An 18,588-nucleotide genomic window follows, 5' to 3' on the forward strand; every position below is an offset into this window, starting at 1 on the left:
TTCTGCCTACCAACGCTCAGTCAGATACTTAGATACTTGTATGCTTAGTCAGATTATATGCAACGCAGGACACGCTAGATAATATCTAGTAATATCATCAACCATGTGTAGTTAACTAGTGACTATGATTTATTGTTTTTTATAAGATACGTTTAAATCAAGCTAGCAACTTACCTTGGCTTACTGCATTCGCATAACAGGCAGTCTCCTTGTGGAGTGCAACGAGAGAGAGGCAGGTCGTTATTGCGTTGGAATAGTTAACTGTAAGATTGGATCCCCCGAGCTGACAAGGTGAAAATCTGTCGTTCTGAAAGAGGCAGTTAACCCACCGTTCCTAGGCCGTCATTGAAAATAAGAATGACTTGCCTAGTTAAATAAAGATTAAATAAAGGTGTAAAAAAATAAATAATAATAATTTAAATAGGCAAAATCGGTGTCCAAAAATACAGATTTCCGATTGTTATGAAAACTTGAAATCGGCCCTAATTAATCGGCCATTCCGATTAATCGGTCGACCTCTAGTTTCAATGCCATGACAGAGGGTGTCACGTCTGCTGCAGACACAGTTGATGAGCTTATTTCTCCAGTCAGTTGTTCGAATGGAGCGACTTAGTGTGTTCATGTTTCAAATGTGTTCTCAAATGCCATTGAAATGGCAGCAGCGGTACGACAACCAGCACATTGTTGAGCATGAAATACGTCTTTCCTCAGTACGGAGTCCTCGACGACCCACTGTGCTGTCGAACTCTGCATGCTCATGGGGCTGATCGCCGGTGAAAATGTCAGTCGTGAAGCTATTAACAGTGACGCTATTACCCCCCCCCGCTAGTGCTACTACTAGTACTGCTAGTGCTACTACTAGTACTGCTAGTGCTACTACTAGTACTGCTAGTGCTAATACTAGTGCTACTACTAGTGCTATTACTACTACTTTCACTACTGCTAACCATGCTACTACTGCCACTACTACTGCTGCTGCCACTACTACTGATGCTGCCTCTGCTACTGCTGCTACTACTACTGATGCTACCTCTGCTGCTACTGATGCTGCCGCTACTGCTGATGCTACCTCTGCCACTACAACTACTGCTGCCACTACTACTGATGTTACCTCTGCTGCTACGACTTCTACTGCTGCCGCTGCTACTGCTACTGATGCTAGCTCTGCTGCTACTACTGATGCTGCCGCTACTGCTGATGCTACCTCTGCTGCTACTGCTACTACTACTGATGCTGCCGCTACTATTGATGCTACCTCTGCTGCTACTACCACTACTACTGATGCTGCCGCTACTGCTGATGCTACCTCTGCTGCTACGACTACTGCTGCCGCTGCTACTGCTACTGATGCTACCTCTGTTGCTACTACTGATGCTGCCGCTACCACTGATGCTACCTCTGTTGCTACTACTGATGCTGCCGCTACCACTGATGCTACCTCTGCTGCTGCTGCTACTACTACTACTGATGCTGCCGCTACTGCTGATGCTACCTCTGCTGCTACGACTACTGCTGCCGCTGCTACTGCTACTGATGCTACCTCTGTTGCTACTACTGATGCTGCCGCTACTGCTGATGCTACCTCTGCTGCTACGACTACTGCTGCCGCTGCTACTGCTACTGATGCTACCTCTGTTGCTACTACTGATGCTACCGCTACTACTGATGCTACCTCTGCTGCTGCTACTACTACTACTGATGCTACCACTGCTACTACTACTGATGCTACCGCTGCTACTACTACTGATGCTAGCTCTGCTACTACTACTACCACCGCTGCTACTACTACTGATGCTACTACTACTGATGCTACTACTACTGATGCTACTACTACTGATGCTAGCTCTGCTACTACTACTACCACCGCTGCTACTACTACTGATGCTACTACTACTGATGCTACCGCTGCTACTACTACTGATGCTACCGCTGCTACTACTACTGATGCTACTACTACTGATGCTACTACTACTGATGCTAGCTCTGCTACTACTACTACCACCGCTGCTACTACTACTGATGCTACTACTACTGATGCTACCGCTGCTACTACTACTGATGCTAGCTCTGCTACTACTACTGATGCTACTACTACTGATGCTACCGCTGCTACTACTACTGATGCTAGCTCTGCTACTACTACTGATGCTACCGCTGCTACTACTACTGATGCTACTACTACTACCACCGCTGCTACTACTACTGATGCTACTACTACTGATGCTACTACTACTGATGCTAGCTCTGCTACTACTACTACCACCGCTGCTACTACTACTGATGCTACTACTGATGCTACCGCTGCTACTACTACTGATGCTAGCTATGCTACTACTACTGATGCTACCGCTGCTACTACTACTGATGCTAGCTCTGCTACTACTACTGATGCTACCGCTGCTACTACTACTGATGCTAGCTCTGCTACTACTACTACCACCGCTGCTACTACTACTGATGCTACTACTACTGATGCTACCGCTGCTACTACTACTGATGCTACTACTACTGATGCTACCGCTGCTACTACTACTGATGCTACTACTACTGATGCTACCGCTGTTACTACTACTGATGCTAGCTCTGCTACTACTACTACCACCGCTGCTACTACTACTGATGCTACTACTACTGATGCTACTACTACTGATGCTAGCTCTGCTACTACTACTACCACCGCTGCTACTACTACTGATGCTACCGCTGCTACTACTACTGATGCTAGCTATGCTACTACCACTGATGCTACCGCTGCTACTACTACTGATGCTAGCTCTGCTACTACTACTGATGCTACCGCTGCTACTACTACTGATGCTAGCTCTGCTACTACTACTGATGCTACTGCTGCTACTACTACTGATGCTAGCTCTGCTACTACTACTGATGCTACCGCTGCTACTACTACTGATGCTACTACTACTGATGCTACCGCTGCTACTACTACTGATGCTAGCTCTGCTACTACTACTACCACCGCTGCTACTACTACTGATGCTAGCTCTGCTACTACTACTGATGCTACCGCTGCTACTACTACTGATGCTAGCTCTGCTACTACTACTACCACCGCTGCTACTACTACTGATGCTACTACTACTGATGCTACCGCTACTCTACTACTGCTACTACCTCTACCTCTACCTCTACTACTACCACATCCGCTGCTACTACCACTACTACTGTATGCTATGTGTGACGGTAGCGTCTCACCTCGTCAACAGCCAGTGAAACTGCAGGGCGCCAAATTCAAAACAACAGAAATCCTCAAATTCCTCAAACATCAATGTATTTTGCACCATTTTAAAGATACACTTGTTGTAAATCCAGCCACAGTGTCTGATTTTCAAAAAGGCTTTACTGAGAAAGCACACCATGCGATTTATGTTAGGTCAGCACCTAGTCACAGTAAAACACAGACATTATTTTAACAGTTTTAGAAACTTTAGTGTTTTCTATCCAAATCTACCAATTATATGCATATCCTATCTTCTGGGCCTGAGTAGCAGGCAGTTTAATTTGGGCACACTTTTCATCCAAAATTCCGATTGCTGCTCCCTACCCTAGTGAAGTTAAGGGCTTCTAAGTAAGCATTTCACTGTAAGGTCTTTCCGCTTAGTTGCTTTATGATCAGGTCAAAGTGCCCACATATATGTTCTACATTTGGATCAGATTACATGGGCACAGTGGTAAGGTGTTGACGACCCAGGGATGGGCACAGTGGTAAGGTGTTGACGACCCAGGGATGGGCAGAGTGGTAAGGTGTTGACGAACCAGGGATGGGCAGAGTGGTAAGGTGTTGTCGACCCAGGGATGGGCACAGTGGTACGGTGTTGACGACCCAGGGATGGGCACAGTGGTACGGTGTTGACGACCCAGGGATGGGCACAGTGGTAAGGCGTTGACGACCCAGGGATGGGCACAGTGGTAAGGTGTTGACGACCCAGGGATGGGCACAGTGGTAAGGTGTTGACGACCCAGGGATGGGCAGAGTGGTACGGTGTTGACGACCCAGGGATGGGCACAGTGGTACGGTGTTGACGACCCAGGGATGGGCAGAGTGGTAAGGTGTTGACGACCCAGGGATGGGCAGAGTGGTAAGGTGTTGATGACCCAGGGATGGGCAGAGTGGTAAGGTGTTGTCGACCCAGGGATGGGCACAGTGGTAAGGTGTTGACGACCCAGGGATGGGCACAGTGGTACGGTGTTGACGACCCAGGGATGGGCACAGTGGTAAGGTGTTGACGACCCAGGGATGGGCAGAGTGGTAAGGTGTTGTCGACCCAGGGATGGGCACAGTGGTACGGTGTTGACGACCCAGGGATGGGCACAGTGGTAAGGTGTTGACGACCCAGGGATGGGCACAGTGGTAAGGCGTTGACGACGATGTCTCTTGCTAATAGAAGTAAATAAAGATGGTAGCCTTTTATGGTAGTATAGTACACAGTGCGTTCGGAAAGTATTCAGACCCCTTCTGACTTCCTCCACATTTTGTTACACTACAGCCTTATTCTAAAATTAATTTAAAAAATAAAATCCTCATCAATCTTCACACAATACTCCATAATGACAAAGCGAAAACATGTTTTTTTTTTTTTTTAATGTTTGCAAATGTATAAAAAAAATAAAAAATACCTTACATAAGTATCAGACCTGAAATTGAGATTTGAAATTGAGCTCAGGTGCATCCTGTTTCCATTGATCATCCTTGGATGTTTCTACAACTTGATTGGAGTCCACCTGTGGTACATTAAATTAGTTGGACATGATTTGGAAAGGAGCACACCTGTCAGTAAAAAGGCACATGACAACCCGCTTGGTTTGCCAAAAGGCATCTAAAGACTCTCAGACCATGAGAAACAAGATTCTCTGGTCTGATGACACCGAAATTGAGTTCTGGCTTGAATGCCAAGTATCACGTCTAGAGAAAACTGGCAGTATCATGCTGTGGGGATGTTTTTCAGGGACTGGGAGACTAGTCAGGATCGAGAGAAAGATGAACGGAGAGAAAGATGAACGGAGAAATCAAGGATCTCTCTGTAGTTGAAAACCTGCTCCAGAGCACTCAGGACCTCAGACTGGGGGTGAAGGTTCACCTTCCAACAGGGCAATGACCTTAAGCACACAGCCAAGACAAAGCGAGAATGGCTTCGGGAGAAGTCTCTGAATGTCCTTGAGTGGCCCAGCAAGAGCCCGGACTTGAACCTGATCCAACATCTCTGGAGAGACCTGAAAATAGCTGCGCAGCGACGTTCCCCATCCAACCTGACAGAGCTTGAGAGGATCTGCAGAGAAACTCCCCAAATACAGGTGTGCCAAGCTTGTATCGTCACACCCAAGAAGACTCAAGGCTGCCAAAGGTGCTTCAACAAAGTACTGAGTAAAAGGTCTGAATACTTATGTAAATGTGATATTTCAGTTTTATTTTTTAATACATTTGCAAACATTTCTAAACCTCCTTTTGCTTGGTGATTATGGGGTACTGTGTGTGTAGGTTGAGGGGGAAAAATAACAATTGAATCATATTTTAGAACAAGGCTGTAAAGTAACAGTGGAAAAAGTGAAGGGGTTTGAAAAGTTTCCGAATGCACCGTAGATTTAAATGTGTCTCCTCCCTCTTCCGCCTCTTCCTGTCTGCGGGACAGCGAGCACTTGTTGGCTGATGAAACTAACAAACGGACCAGTAGGGTTTTGTGAATGGAGCCAGGCTTAGGAAAGGAAAACCCCCCCGTACTTCCTGTCTCTCTGTGTGGTGACTCAGAATCCTAACAATGCATGGTGTCGTGTGGAATCTGAGGCGAAGATGATTTTTTTTATTTTTTCTATTTTCATGTTCCATTTTAGGTTTGGCTTTAGTTTCCATTTAGTCTCTCTGGACTTTGGTTAAACAGATGAGCACAATGTGACCGTAAGCAAAGAGGATTGTTTGTATTCCAAGTAGAAACGGTACTATGGTAGTGTATGGAGCAATGAAACATTTCTGTTAACTTAAATAGATTAAGTCATTCAATTGTCTGTGAAGATCTATGGGTTAATGAATGTTTTTGTATCACCCAAACCAGCAGAATCTAATAGAGCCCTGTCTGTCACTATCACCCAGACCAGCAGAATCTAATAGAGCCCTGTCTGTCACTATCACCCAGACGGACAGAATCTAATAGAGCCCTGTCTGTCACTATCACCCAGACGAGCAGAATCTAATAGAGCCCCGTCTGTCACTATCACCCAGACGGGCAGAATCTAATAGAGCCCCGTCTGTCACTATCACCCAGACCGGCATAATCTAATAGAGCCCTGTCTGTCACTATCACCCAGACGGGCAGAATCTAATAGAGCCCTGTCTGTCACTATCACCCAGACGAGCAGAATCTAATAGAGCCCTGTCTGTCACTATCACCCAGACGAGCAGAATCTAATAGAGCCCCGTCTGTCACTATCACCCAGACGAGCAGAATCTAATAGAGCCCTGTCTGTCACTATCACCCAGACGGGCAGAATCTAATAGAGCCCTATCTGTCACTATCACCCAGACGGGCAGAATCTAATAGAGCCCTATCTGTCACTATCACCCAGACGAGCAGAATCTAATAGAGCCCCGTCTGTCACTATCACCCAGACGGGCAGAATCTATGGTGCAGTGTTGGTCAGTCAGCCACACATTCCTCATGCTGGACCCGGGGGCCATGTTTTGTCATCAGAGCTGGATTTTTTATTTACCAGCCAGGGTAATTCCATCACTACCATGTGAACACCACAGCCTTGTGCTTGTTTTTCTCTCTCCCTCCCTCTCTTCACAGCAGTTTAGCAGACTGCCAGTCCCATAATAGTATCTGTACAGAGTAGACGGCATTCCAGTGATGGGCCACACCACCTCCTGACGACCAGACTGAGATGGAGTCTGTTTCCACCCACAGATCCACTTGGCAGACCACACCCCTCTTCTAGGCCCCTTTCTACAACACACCCCTCTTCTAGGCCCCTTTCTACAACACACCCCTCTTCTAGGCCTCTTTCTACAACACACCCCTCTTCTAGGCCCCTTTCTACAACACACCCCTCTTCTAGGCCCCTTTCTACAACACACCCCTCTTCTAGGCCCCTCTCTACAAACACACCCCTCTTCTAGGCCCCTCTCTACAAACACACCCCTCTTCTAGGCCCCTCTACAAACACACCCCTCTTCTATGCCTCTTTCTACAACACACCCCTCTTCTAGGCCCCTCTCTACAAACACACCCCTCTTCTAGGCCCCCCTCTACAAACACACCCCTCTTCTAGGCCCCCCTCTACAAACACACCCCTCTTCTAGGCCCCCCTCTACAAACACACCCCTCTTCTAGGCCCCCCTCTACAAACACACCCCTCTTCTAGGCCCCCCTCTACAAACACACCCCTCTTCTAGGCCCCCCTCTACAAACACACCCCTCTTCTAGGCCCCCCTCTACAAACACACCCCTCTTCTAGGCCCCCCTCTACAAACACACCCCTCTTCTAGGCCCCCCTCTACAAACACACCCCTCTTCTAGGCCCCCCTCTACAAACACACCCCTCTTCTAGGCCCCCCTCTACAAACACACCCCTCTTCTAGGCCCCCCTCTACAAACACACCCCTCTTCTAGGCCCCCCTCTACAAACACGCCCCTCTTCTAGGCCCCCCTCTACAAACACGCCCCTCTTCTAGGCATCTCAAGGTTTAAGTTTCATTAGTTGTGTCTGAGATGTAGCCTAGTGACTTGACTCTGTTTATTCACTGACATGCTATGTAACAGGAACTGATGGGGGCGGGACTACGCCATTACAATCCTCACATCACAAGGATGTTTTTTTTAAATGACGTAACTCAAAGCAAAGTGCTGTACAGAAACCCCAGCCTAAAACCCCAAACAGCAAGCAATGCAGGTGTAGAAGCACGGTGGAAAAACTCCCTAGAAAGGCCAGAACCTAGGGAGAAACCTAGAGAGGAACCAGGCTATGTGGGGTGGCCAGTCCTCTTCTGCCTGTGCCGGGTGGAGAGGAACCAGGCTATGAGGGGTGGCCAGTCCTCTTCTGGCTGTGCCGGGTCGGAGATTATAACAGAACATGGTCAGATAATAATAATCACAGTAGTTGTCGAGGGTGCAGCAAGTCAGCACCTCAGGAGTAAATGTCAGTTGGCTTTTCATAGCCGATCATTAAGAGTATCTCTACCACTCCTGCTGTCTATAGAGAGTTGAAAACAGCAGGTCTGGGACGGGTAACACGTCCGGTGAACAGGTCAGGGTTCCATAGCCACAGGCAGAACAGTTGAAACTGGAGCAGCAGCACGGCCAGGTGGACTGGGGACAGCAAGGAGTCATCAGGCCAGGTAGTCCTGAGGCATGGTAGTCCTGAGGCATGGTCCTAGGGCTCTGGTCCTCCTCCGAGAGAGAATTAGATCCCGTTGTCCCTCTGTGTCTCTGACGTTTGTCCTGTTGTCCCTCTGTGTCTCTTCCAGGTGCAGCTGCAGGTGCATCCCACCCTGTCAGCCAAGGAGGGAGCTCTGCAGCACATCGAAGAGCTGATCCTGCAGCTGCTCAACATGCTGTGTGTGGCTCAGCCGCGCTCTGTACAGGACGTGGAGGAGCGTGTCCAGAAGACCTTCCCCCACCCCATAGATAAATGGGCCATAGCTGACGCCCAGTCGGCCATCGAGAAGAGGAAGAGGAGGAACCCCCTACTGCTCCCTGTGGATAAGATACACCCTCTACTCAAGGTACATATCCCCCTTACCAGGGCTCAAATGAGAAACAAGTCATTGGTAGCACTGACATCCCACGACATTTAGGAGCTCCAGAAAATCTCCCCCTACCTCTAAACCCCCTCTCTCCTCTCCCCCTACCTCTAAACCCCCTCTCTCTTCCTCCCTACCTCTAAATCTCCTCTCTCCTCCCCCCTACCTCTAACCCCCCCCCCCCCCCCGCTGTTTGTCCCGTCAACAGGAGGTGCTGGGTTATAAGATAGACTACCACGTCTGCCTCTACATCGTGGCGGTTCTAGAGTACATATCAGCGGACATCCTGAAGCTAGCAGGAAACTACGTTGGTAACATCAGACACTATGAGATCAGCCAGCAAGACATCAAGGTGTCCATGTGTGCAGACAAGGTAGGAAACATACCATACCATCTGTCTGTCTGCGTCTAGCTGTCTCTGTCTGCGTCTAGCTGTCTGCGTCTGGCTGTCTCTGTCTGCGTCTGGCTGTCTCTGTCTGCGTCTGGCTGTCTCTGTCTGCATCTGGCTTTCTCTGCCTCTGTCTGTGTCTAGCTGTCTCTGTCTGCGTCTAGCTGTCTCTGTCTGGCCGCCTCTGTCTGCGTCTGGCCGCCTCTGCGTCTGGCCGCCTCTGTCTGCGTCTGGCCGCCTCTGTCTGCGTCTGGCCGCTTTTGTCTGCGTCTGGCCGCCTCTGTCTGCGTCTGGCCGCCTCTGTCTGCGTCTGGCCGCCTCTGACTGCCTCTGTCAGCTGTCTGTCTAGCTGTGTCTGTCTGCGTCTAGCTGTCTTCGTCTAGCTGTGTGTGTCTGTGTTTCTGTCTGCATCTAGCTGTCTGCGTCTAGCTGTGTCTGTCTGCGTTTCTGTCTGCATCTAGCTGTCTCTGTGTGTGTGTGTTTTTGCATCTCTCGCTCACCTTCAATGCCAATCCACTCCAAAGTCGGTAGATATATTCTATGGTCCTGGTTGACTTGCTAACCTGTCTCTGTGTCCGTCCCAGGTGTTGGACATGTCTCTGTTGCAGGTCCTAATGGACATGTCTGACCTGATGTCTCTGTTGCAGGTCCTAATGGACATGTCTGACCTGATGTCTCTGTTGCAGGTCCTAATGGACATGTCTGACCTGATGTCTCTGTTGCAGGTCCTAATGGACATGTCTGACCTGATGTCTCTGTTGCAGGTCCTAATGGACATGTCTGACCTGATGTCTCTGTTGCAGGTCCTAATGGACATGTTTGACCAGGACGAGGACATCGGTCTGGTGTCTCAGTGTACGGAGGAGCCGTCATCGTCGGGAGAGCTGACCTACGATGACCTGGTGCGCTTGGAGATTGCAGAGGAGCGCCAGTACCTGCGGGAGCTTGACCTCATCATCAAGGTGTTCCGACATCACTTCCTGTTCAACAACAAGATCTTCACGCCTCAGGTGAAAACAGTGTAACAGCTTATATACACCTCGGGTGGAAACAGTGTATAGACACCTCGGGTGGAAACAGTGTATAGACACCTCGGGTGGAAACAGTGTATAGACACCTCGGGTGGAAACAGTGTATAGACACCTCGGGTGGAAACAGTGTATAGACACCTCGGGTGGAAACAGTGTATAGACACCTCGGGTGGAAACAGTGTATAGACACCTCGGGTGGAAACAGTATATAGACACCTCGGGTGGAAACAGTGTATAGACACCTCGGGTGGAAACAGTGTAACAGCTAATAGACACCTCGGGTGGAAACGACGTATAGACACCTCGGGTGGAAACGGCGTATAGACACCCCGGGTGGAAACGGCGTATAGACACCCCGGGTGGACACGGCGTATAGACACCCCGGGTGGAAATGGTAGCTGGGTTATAAACGGCTTATAAAACACCTTGTTGGTGTTCGTTTCCTTGTTCCTTGTCAATCATTGGCTCATTGATGAAATATAGCATTATGACAATATCTTTAATTAAATCATTCAAAAACCTTTATTAATGCAATTGCAGACAGGAGTTGACAACAGGAACAGTGAACGCATGTTTCCTGAGTAAGTTCTGCATCAAAGAAGAGGCCTCGAGTCGTTTTATTAAACCCAAAGTCCGGCCCTAGTGATGCCACTGCCTACGTCATTATCTTCTATTCCTGAGACCAAAACCATGCCTACTCGACACTTTTAAACTCTTGTTTATAGAGCTATCTAAAAGCTTAGCAGTAAATGTCCAAGTTGGTTTACAGTGGAATGTCTGACTAATCTCTTGTCTCTTACACTCCCCTGCAGAGTTCTGTCTTCACAGTCACATTTCTCAGACCGTTTCTTCATAAGAAGCAGAGAGACTAGAAAAGTACTGTGGAACAATGATAAACCGAATATAATGATCATATATATATATTGTTAATCTGTAGTCTAAGGACCCTATAAATGTAAGGAGGGAGGGTGTCTTATAACCCCTCTTCTATTAATACCTCATGAGCATAATCAATTATTATAATACAGTTTACATGTATTTGGCTAAGGTGAATGTAAACATCCTCCTTCAACCGTATATTTGAAACAGTCAGCTGAGTCATATGTTAGAATAGTCTTAGTTGAAAATTCAAACGTTGTCTGAGTCGTATACTGTACCAGTCAAAAGTTTGGACTCATTAAAGGGTTTTTCCTTATTTTGACTGTTTTCTACATTGTAGAATAATAGTGAAGACATCAAAACCTATGGAATAACACATATGGAATCATGTAGTAACCAAAAAAAGTGTTAAACAAATCAAAATATACTTTAAAATGTTTGATTCTTCAAAGAAGCCACCCTTTGCCTTGACGACTGCTTTGCATGCTCTTGGCATTCTCCCAACCAGCTTCATGAGGTAGTCACCTGGAATGCATTTCAATTAACAGATGTGAATTTCTTTCCTTCTTAATGCGTTTGAGCCAATCCATTGTGTTGTGACAAGGTAGGGTTGGATGTAAAACACACCGCCAGGCTGTGTAAGGGGCTCCCGAGTGGCACAGCGGTCTAAGGCACTGCATCTCAGTGCTAGAGGCATCATTACAGACCCTGGTTCGATTCCAGGCTGGATCACAACCAGCTGAGATTGGGAGTTTCCCATAGGGTGGCACACAATTGGCCCAGCATCGTTAGGGTTTGGCCGTGGTAAGCCATCATTGTAAATAATAATTTGCACTTAACTGACTTGCCTAGTTAAATAAAGGTTAAATAATTAATTAATTATTTAATGAAAGGGCTATTTGACCAAGGAGAGTGATGGAGTGCTGCATCGGATTACCTGGACTCCACAATCACCTGACCTCAACCTAATTGAGATGGTTTGGAATGAGTTGGACCGCAGAGTTAAGGAAAAGCAGCCAACAAGTGCTCAGCATTATGTGGGAACTCCTTCAAGACTGTTGGAAAAGCATTCCAGGTCAAGCTGGTTGAGAGAATGCCAAGAGTGTGCAATTTGAAGAATCTCAAATATGAAATATATTCCATATGTGTTATTTCATAGTTTTGATGTCTTCACTATTATTCTACAATGTAGAAAATAGTCACAAAAAAAGCCTTGAATGAGTAGGTGTGTCCAAACTTGTGACTGGTACTGTATGTATTAGAACGGACTCTGCTGAGTCCAGTGGCGATCTGTGCTGTTTAAGATGAGCATGGCCTCTATTACATCATATTGGATGACTGTCATTCATATTCCATTCTCCCAGTTCAATGTAACAGTGACAGGTTTAGGGTTAGAGGTCGACGATAATGTTTTTTCAACGCCGATACCAATTTATTGGAGGACCCAGAAAAAAGCTGATACCGAAAAAATATATATATATATTTGTGTGTGTCCGTGTCCTGGATGAACAATGAACACTTTTTTATAATATAATACATAAAATCTATTTAGTCTCTCATAAATAATGGAACATGTTCAATTTGGTTTAAATAATGCAAAAACAAAGTGTTGGAGAAGAAAGTAAAAGTGCAATATGTGCCATGTAAAAAAAGCTAACGTTTCAGTTCCTTGCTCAGAACATGAGAACATATGAAAGCTGGTGGTTCAATATTCCCAGTTCTTCAATTTCCCAGTTAAGAAGTTTTAGGTTGTAGATATTATAGGACTATTTCCCTCTCTATACCATTTGTATTTCATATACCTTTGACTATTGGTTGTTCTAATAGGTACTTTAGTATTGCCAGCATAATATCGGGAGTTGATAGGCTTGAAGTCATAAACAGCGCTGTGCTTCAAGCACAGCGAAGAGCTGCTGGCAAACGCAGTAAAGTGCTGTTTGAATGAATGCTTACGAGCCTGCTGCTGCCTACCACCGCTCAGTCAGACTGCTCTATCAAATCATAGACTTAATTATAATATAATAAACACACATAAATACGAGCCTTAGGTCATTAATATGGTCAAATCCGGAAACTATCATTTCGAAAACAAAACTTTTATTATTTCAGTGAAATATGGAACCGTTACTTATTTTATGTAAGGGGTGGCATCCATAAGTCTAAATATTGTTGTTACATTGTACAACCTTCAATGTTATGTCATAATTATGTACAGTTCTGGCAAATTAATTACGGTCTTTGTTAGGAAGAAACGCATTTCACAACGAGCCAGGCGGCCCAAACTGCTGCATTTACTCTGACTGCCTGCACTGAACGCAAGAGAAGTGACACAATTTCCCTAGTTAATATTTCCTGCTAACATTAATTTCTTTGAACTACATATGCAGGTTTAAAGATATATACTTGTGTTATGATTTTAAGAAAGCCATTGATGTTTATGGTTAGGTACATTTGTGCATTGTGCTTTTTTTTTGTTATGAATGAACTTTTGTTAAATCACCCGTTTTGGCGAAGTTGAAGTAGGCTGTGATTCGATGATAAATTAACAGGCACCGCATTGATTATATGCAACGCAGGACAAGCTAGTTAACCTAGTAATATCATCAACCATGTGTAGTTAACTAGGTATTATGTGAAGATTGATTGATTTTTTTTTATAAGATAAGTTTAATGCTAGCTAGCAACTTACCTTGGCTCCTTGCTGCCACAAGGTCCTTTTGACGCTGCACTCACGTAACAGGCGGTCAGCCTGCCGTAACAGGCGGTCAGCCTGCCGCAACAGGCGGTCAGCCTGCCACACAGTCTCCTTGTATATCGCAATGTAATCGGGCCATAATCGCCGTCCAAAAAGGCAGATTACCGATTTTGTTTTGAGCACCTGAAATCGGCCCTAATTAATCGCCCATGCCGATTTTAATCGGTCGACCTCTGTTTAGGATACTACATGATACTCTAATTGTCCCTATACCCATCATGAGATTGCTACAACCTAGCCTACGAACGAACGTTTACAACACACAGGTCAAGAGAACTGTCGACTAAGTTGTGTATGTATTAGGACAGAGGCCTGTTTACCTACATTTTGACCGTATACCAAAGCCATTTTCACCCAACCCCTGTGTCAGACCATTACCGCTAAACTACCGTAATCAGCTAACTGGCTAATCAGGAGCTACAATGCTGCTGTGATGTGAAATGCTTGGGTTGACTTCATAACCTTCCTGTGCACCTCCATAACCTTCCTGTGCACCTCCATAACCTTCCTGTGCACCTTCATAACCTTCCTGTGCACCTTCATAACCTTCCTGTGCACCTTCATAACCTTCCTGTGCACCTTCATAACCTTCCTGTGCACCTTCATAACCTTCCTGTGCACCTTCATAACCTTCCTGTGCACCTTCATAACCTTCCTGTGCACCTTCATAACCTTTCTGTGCAACTTCATAACCTTCCTGTGCTTCACAAACTGGTTGAACATTCACTATTGTATCCTAGAAGACTGTTCTGTTCTGAGACTTTTCAGAGAAGTAAAAATTATTGTCCTGCTGCCAAAAAAAATGAAAAAATCGTAAACACTGAGGTTCAAATCACCGGTTTAAACACAGAAAATCCCCTTTTTTGGTTAAAACACTGGATTGCATTTCACTTGGCTGAAGGAAAACTGTGCTGAGTGGAGAGTTTCGTTTTATTTAATGGTCTGCTGTGGCTTTGCCTATTTGGGACAGACAGTGTATCGTTTGAGTGAGCACGACTATATACATAATTAACTACTAACAGATAGCCACATCTGTTGCTCCTGCCAAAATAAATTTAGAACTGACTGCAAAAATATCCTGGAAAATGGCTTTGAGGTGTCCAGGAAGTGGGATGGGTCAAATATGGCTTTGAGGTGTCCAGGAAGTGGGATGGGTCAAATAATGAGACAACAACCTCCATATGTGAAGGATGATATCCACTATCTAATGCCTTATCATCTCTTAAGGACTGTGCGGTGTGCCGTTTTATGGGGCCGTGTATTTCCATATTAAACTAACACTATGTTCCTCTCTGGCTCCCTGCAGGATGTTGAGGTTATCTTCAGCAACATTTCGGACATTCATGAGCTGACGGTCAAACTTCTGGGGCTGATAGAGGACGCAGTGGAGATGACCGCTGACACTAGCCCTCATCCTCTGGTGGGCAGCTGCTTCGAGGACCTGGCAGAGGTAGGACATCATACACAGCTAGTTAATCAATAAGGTACCAGAGTGTTATATTGGGAATCTAGTTCATCATTACAGTACCAGAGGGTTATTTTGGGACTCTAGTTCATCAATACTGTACCAGAGGGTTATTTTGGGACTCTAGTTCATCAATACTGTACCAGAGTGTTATATTGGGAATCTAGTTCATCAATAAGGTACCAGAGTGTTATATTGGGAATCTAGTTCATCAATAAGGTACCAGAGGGTTATATTGGGAATCTAGTTCATCAATAAGGTACCAGAGGGTTATATTGGGAATCTAGTTCATCAATAAGGTACCAGAGGGTTATATTGGGAATCTAGTTCATCAATACTGTACCAGAGTGTTATATTGGGAATCTAGTTCATCAATACTGTACCAGAGTGTTATATTGGGAATCTAGTTCATCAATACTGTACCAGAGTGTTATATTGGGAATCTAGTTCATCAATAAGGTACCAGAGTGTTATACTGGGAATCTAGTTCATCAATAAGGTACCAGAGGGTTATATTGGGAATCTAGTTCATCAATAAGGTACCAGAGGGTTATATTGGGAATCTAGTTCATCAATAAGGTACCAGAGGGTTATATTGGGAATCTAGTTCATCAATAAGGTACCAGAGGGTTATATTGGGAATCTAGTTCATCAATACTGTACCAGAGTGTTATATTGGGAATCTAGTTCATCAATACTGTACCAGAGTGTTATATTGGGAATCTAGTTCATCAATAAGGTACCAGAGTGTTATACTGGGAATCTAGTTCATCAATAAGGTACCAGAGTGTTATATTGGGAATCTAGTTCATCAATAAGGTACCAGAGTGTTATTTTGGGAATCTAGTTCATCAATAAGGTACCAGAGTGTTATATTGGGAATCTAGTTCATCAATAAGGTACCAGAGGGTTATATTGGGAATCTAGTTCATCAATAAGGTATCAGAGTGTTATATTGGGAATCTAGTTCATCAATACTGTACCAGAGTGTTATATTGGGAATCTAGTTCATCAATAAGGTACCAGAGTGTTATATTGGGAATCTAGTTCATCAATAAGGTACCAGAGTGTTATATTGGGAATCTAGTTCATCAATAAGGTACCAGAGTGTTATTTTGGGAATCTAGTTCATCAATAAGGTACCAGAGTGTTATATTGGGAATCTAGTTCATCAATAAGGTACCAGAGGGTTATATTGGGAATCTAGTTCATCAATAAGGTATCAGAGTGTTATATTGGGAATCTAGTTCATCAATAAGGTACCAGAGGGTTATATTGGGAATCTAGTTCATCAATACTGTACCAGAGTGTTATATTGGGAATCTAGTTCATCAATAAGGTACCAGAGTGTTATATTGGGAATCTAGTTCATCAATAAGGTACCAGAGTGTTATATTGGGAATCTAGTTCATCAATACTGTACCAGAGGGTTATATTGGGAATCTAGTTCATCAATAAGGTACCAGAGTGTTATATTGGGAATCTAGTTCATCAATAAGGTATCAGAGTGTTATACTGGGAATCTAGTTCATCAATACTGTACCAGAGGGTTATATTGGGAATCTAGTTCATCAATAAGGTATCAGAGTGTTATATTGGGAATCTAGTTCATCAATACTGTACCAGAGGGTTATATTGGGAATCTAGTTCATCAATAAGGTATCAGAGTGTTATATTGGGAATCTAGTTCATCAATACTGTACCAGAGTGTTATATTGGGAATCTAGTTCATCAATAAGGTACCAGAGTGTTATATTGGGAATCTAGTTCATCAATAAGGTACCAGAGTGTTATATTGGGAATCTAGTTCATCAATAAGGTACCAGAGTGTTATACTGGGAATCTAGTTCATCAATAAGGTACCAGAGTGTTATATTGGGAATCTAGTTCATCAATAAGGTACCAGAGTGTTATACTGGGAATCTAGTTCATCAATAAGGTACCAGAGTGTTATATTGGGAATCTAGTTCATCAATAAGGTACCAGAGTGTTATACTGGGAATCTAGTTCATCAATAAGGTACCAGAGTGTTATATTGGGAATCTAATTCATCAATAAGGTACCAGAGTGTTATATTGGGAATCTAGTTCATCAATACTGTACCAGAGGGTTAAATTGGGAATCTAGTTCATCAATAAGGTACCAGAGTGTTATACTGGGAATCTAGTTCATCAATACTGTACCAGAGTGTTATACTGGGAATCTAGTTCATCAATAAGGTACCAGAGTGTTATATTGGGAATCTAGTTCATCAATAAGGTACCAGAGTGTTATATTGGGAATCTAATTCATCAATAAGGTACCAGAGTGTTATATTGGGAATCTAGTTCATCAATACTGTACCAGAGGGTTATATTGGGAATCTAGTTCATCAATACTGTACCAGAGGGTTATACTGGGAATCTAGTTCATCAATACTGTACCAGAGTGTTATATTGGGAATCTAGTTCATCAATAAGGTACCAGAGTGTTATATTGGGAATCTAGTTCCAGTTAACGGGTGTTGTTCTGCCTGTCATAGGTACCTACAATACCTAGTTCTACATTACACACATTCAGGGACACTTCTAGCCTTACTCCTAGACCTCTTCTTTCAACTCCAGGAGCAGGCGTTTGATCCGTATGAGACCCTGTCTCAGGACATCCTGTCCAGACAGTTCCACGAGCACTTCAGCAGCCTGATGGCCCGGCCTACTGTAGGACTATACTTCCAGGTAACGCGCACACACACACACGGTACCGGATTGCCAGGCCCACAATAGTACCTCTAGGTAAACATGCTACCTGGCATTGACACAGAGAGATTATTTCAGAGATATACACTGCGTTGTTGTCTTAAACTCTCAACTGGAAGTTAACATGGAGGTTTCAAGCATGTTGCATGGTGAATGCAAACAAGGATCTCTGGCTTACCCTTTTCTGATTGGTTGTTCAGTGTCCGTAACAAAGTTCTCTGGCTTACCCTTTTCTGATTGGTTGTTCAGTGTCCGTAACGAGGTTCTCGGGCTTACCCTTTTCTGATTGGATGTTCCGTGTCCGTAACGAGGTTCTCGGGCTTACCCTTTTCTGATTGGTTGTTCAGTGTCCGTAACAAGGTTCTCGGGCTTACCCTTTCTGATTGGATGTTTCGTGTCCGTAACGAGGTTCTCGGGCTTACCCTTTTCTGATTGGTTGTTCAGTGTCCGTAACGAGGTTCTCGGGCTTACCCTTTTCTGATTGGTTGTTCAGTGTCCGTAACGAGGTTCTCGGGCTTACCCTTTTCTGATTGGATGTTCCTTGTCTGTAACAGGAGATATTCTAGCTGATGCTAAATTCCCTAAA

General features: G+C 44.8%; 1 protein-coding gene across 3 annotated transcripts in view; it reads left to right on the plus strand.

Moving 5' to 3' along the window:
- Positions 1–18,588, plus strand: part of LOC110498275 (son of sevenless homolog 2) — a 74,655-nt gene that overhangs the window by 5,801 nt on the left and 50,266 nt on the right. For all 3 annotated transcript variants that reach the window (XM_036963138.1, XM_036963139.1, XM_036963140.1), the window contains 5 exons: positions 8,474–8,731; positions 8,958–9,122; positions 9,941–10,147; positions 15,109–15,252; positions 17,871–17,981. In XM_036963138.1, coding sequence (XP_036819033.1) covers positions 8,474–8,731; positions 8,958–9,122; positions 9,941–10,147; positions 15,109–15,252; positions 17,871–17,981 — 885 coding nt within the window. The remainder of the gene's footprint in view (positions 1–8,473; positions 8,732–8,957; positions 9,123–9,940; positions 10,148–15,108; positions 15,253–17,870; positions 17,982–18,588) is intronic.

This window comes from Oncorhynchus mykiss, chromosome 25 (genome assembly GCF_013265735.2).
Source record: "Oncorhynchus mykiss isolate Arlee chromosome 25, USDA_OmykA_1.1, whole genome shotgun sequence".
Classification (NCBI taxonomy): domain Eukaryota; kingdom Metazoa; phylum Chordata; class Actinopteri; order Salmoniformes; family Salmonidae; genus Oncorhynchus; species Oncorhynchus mykiss.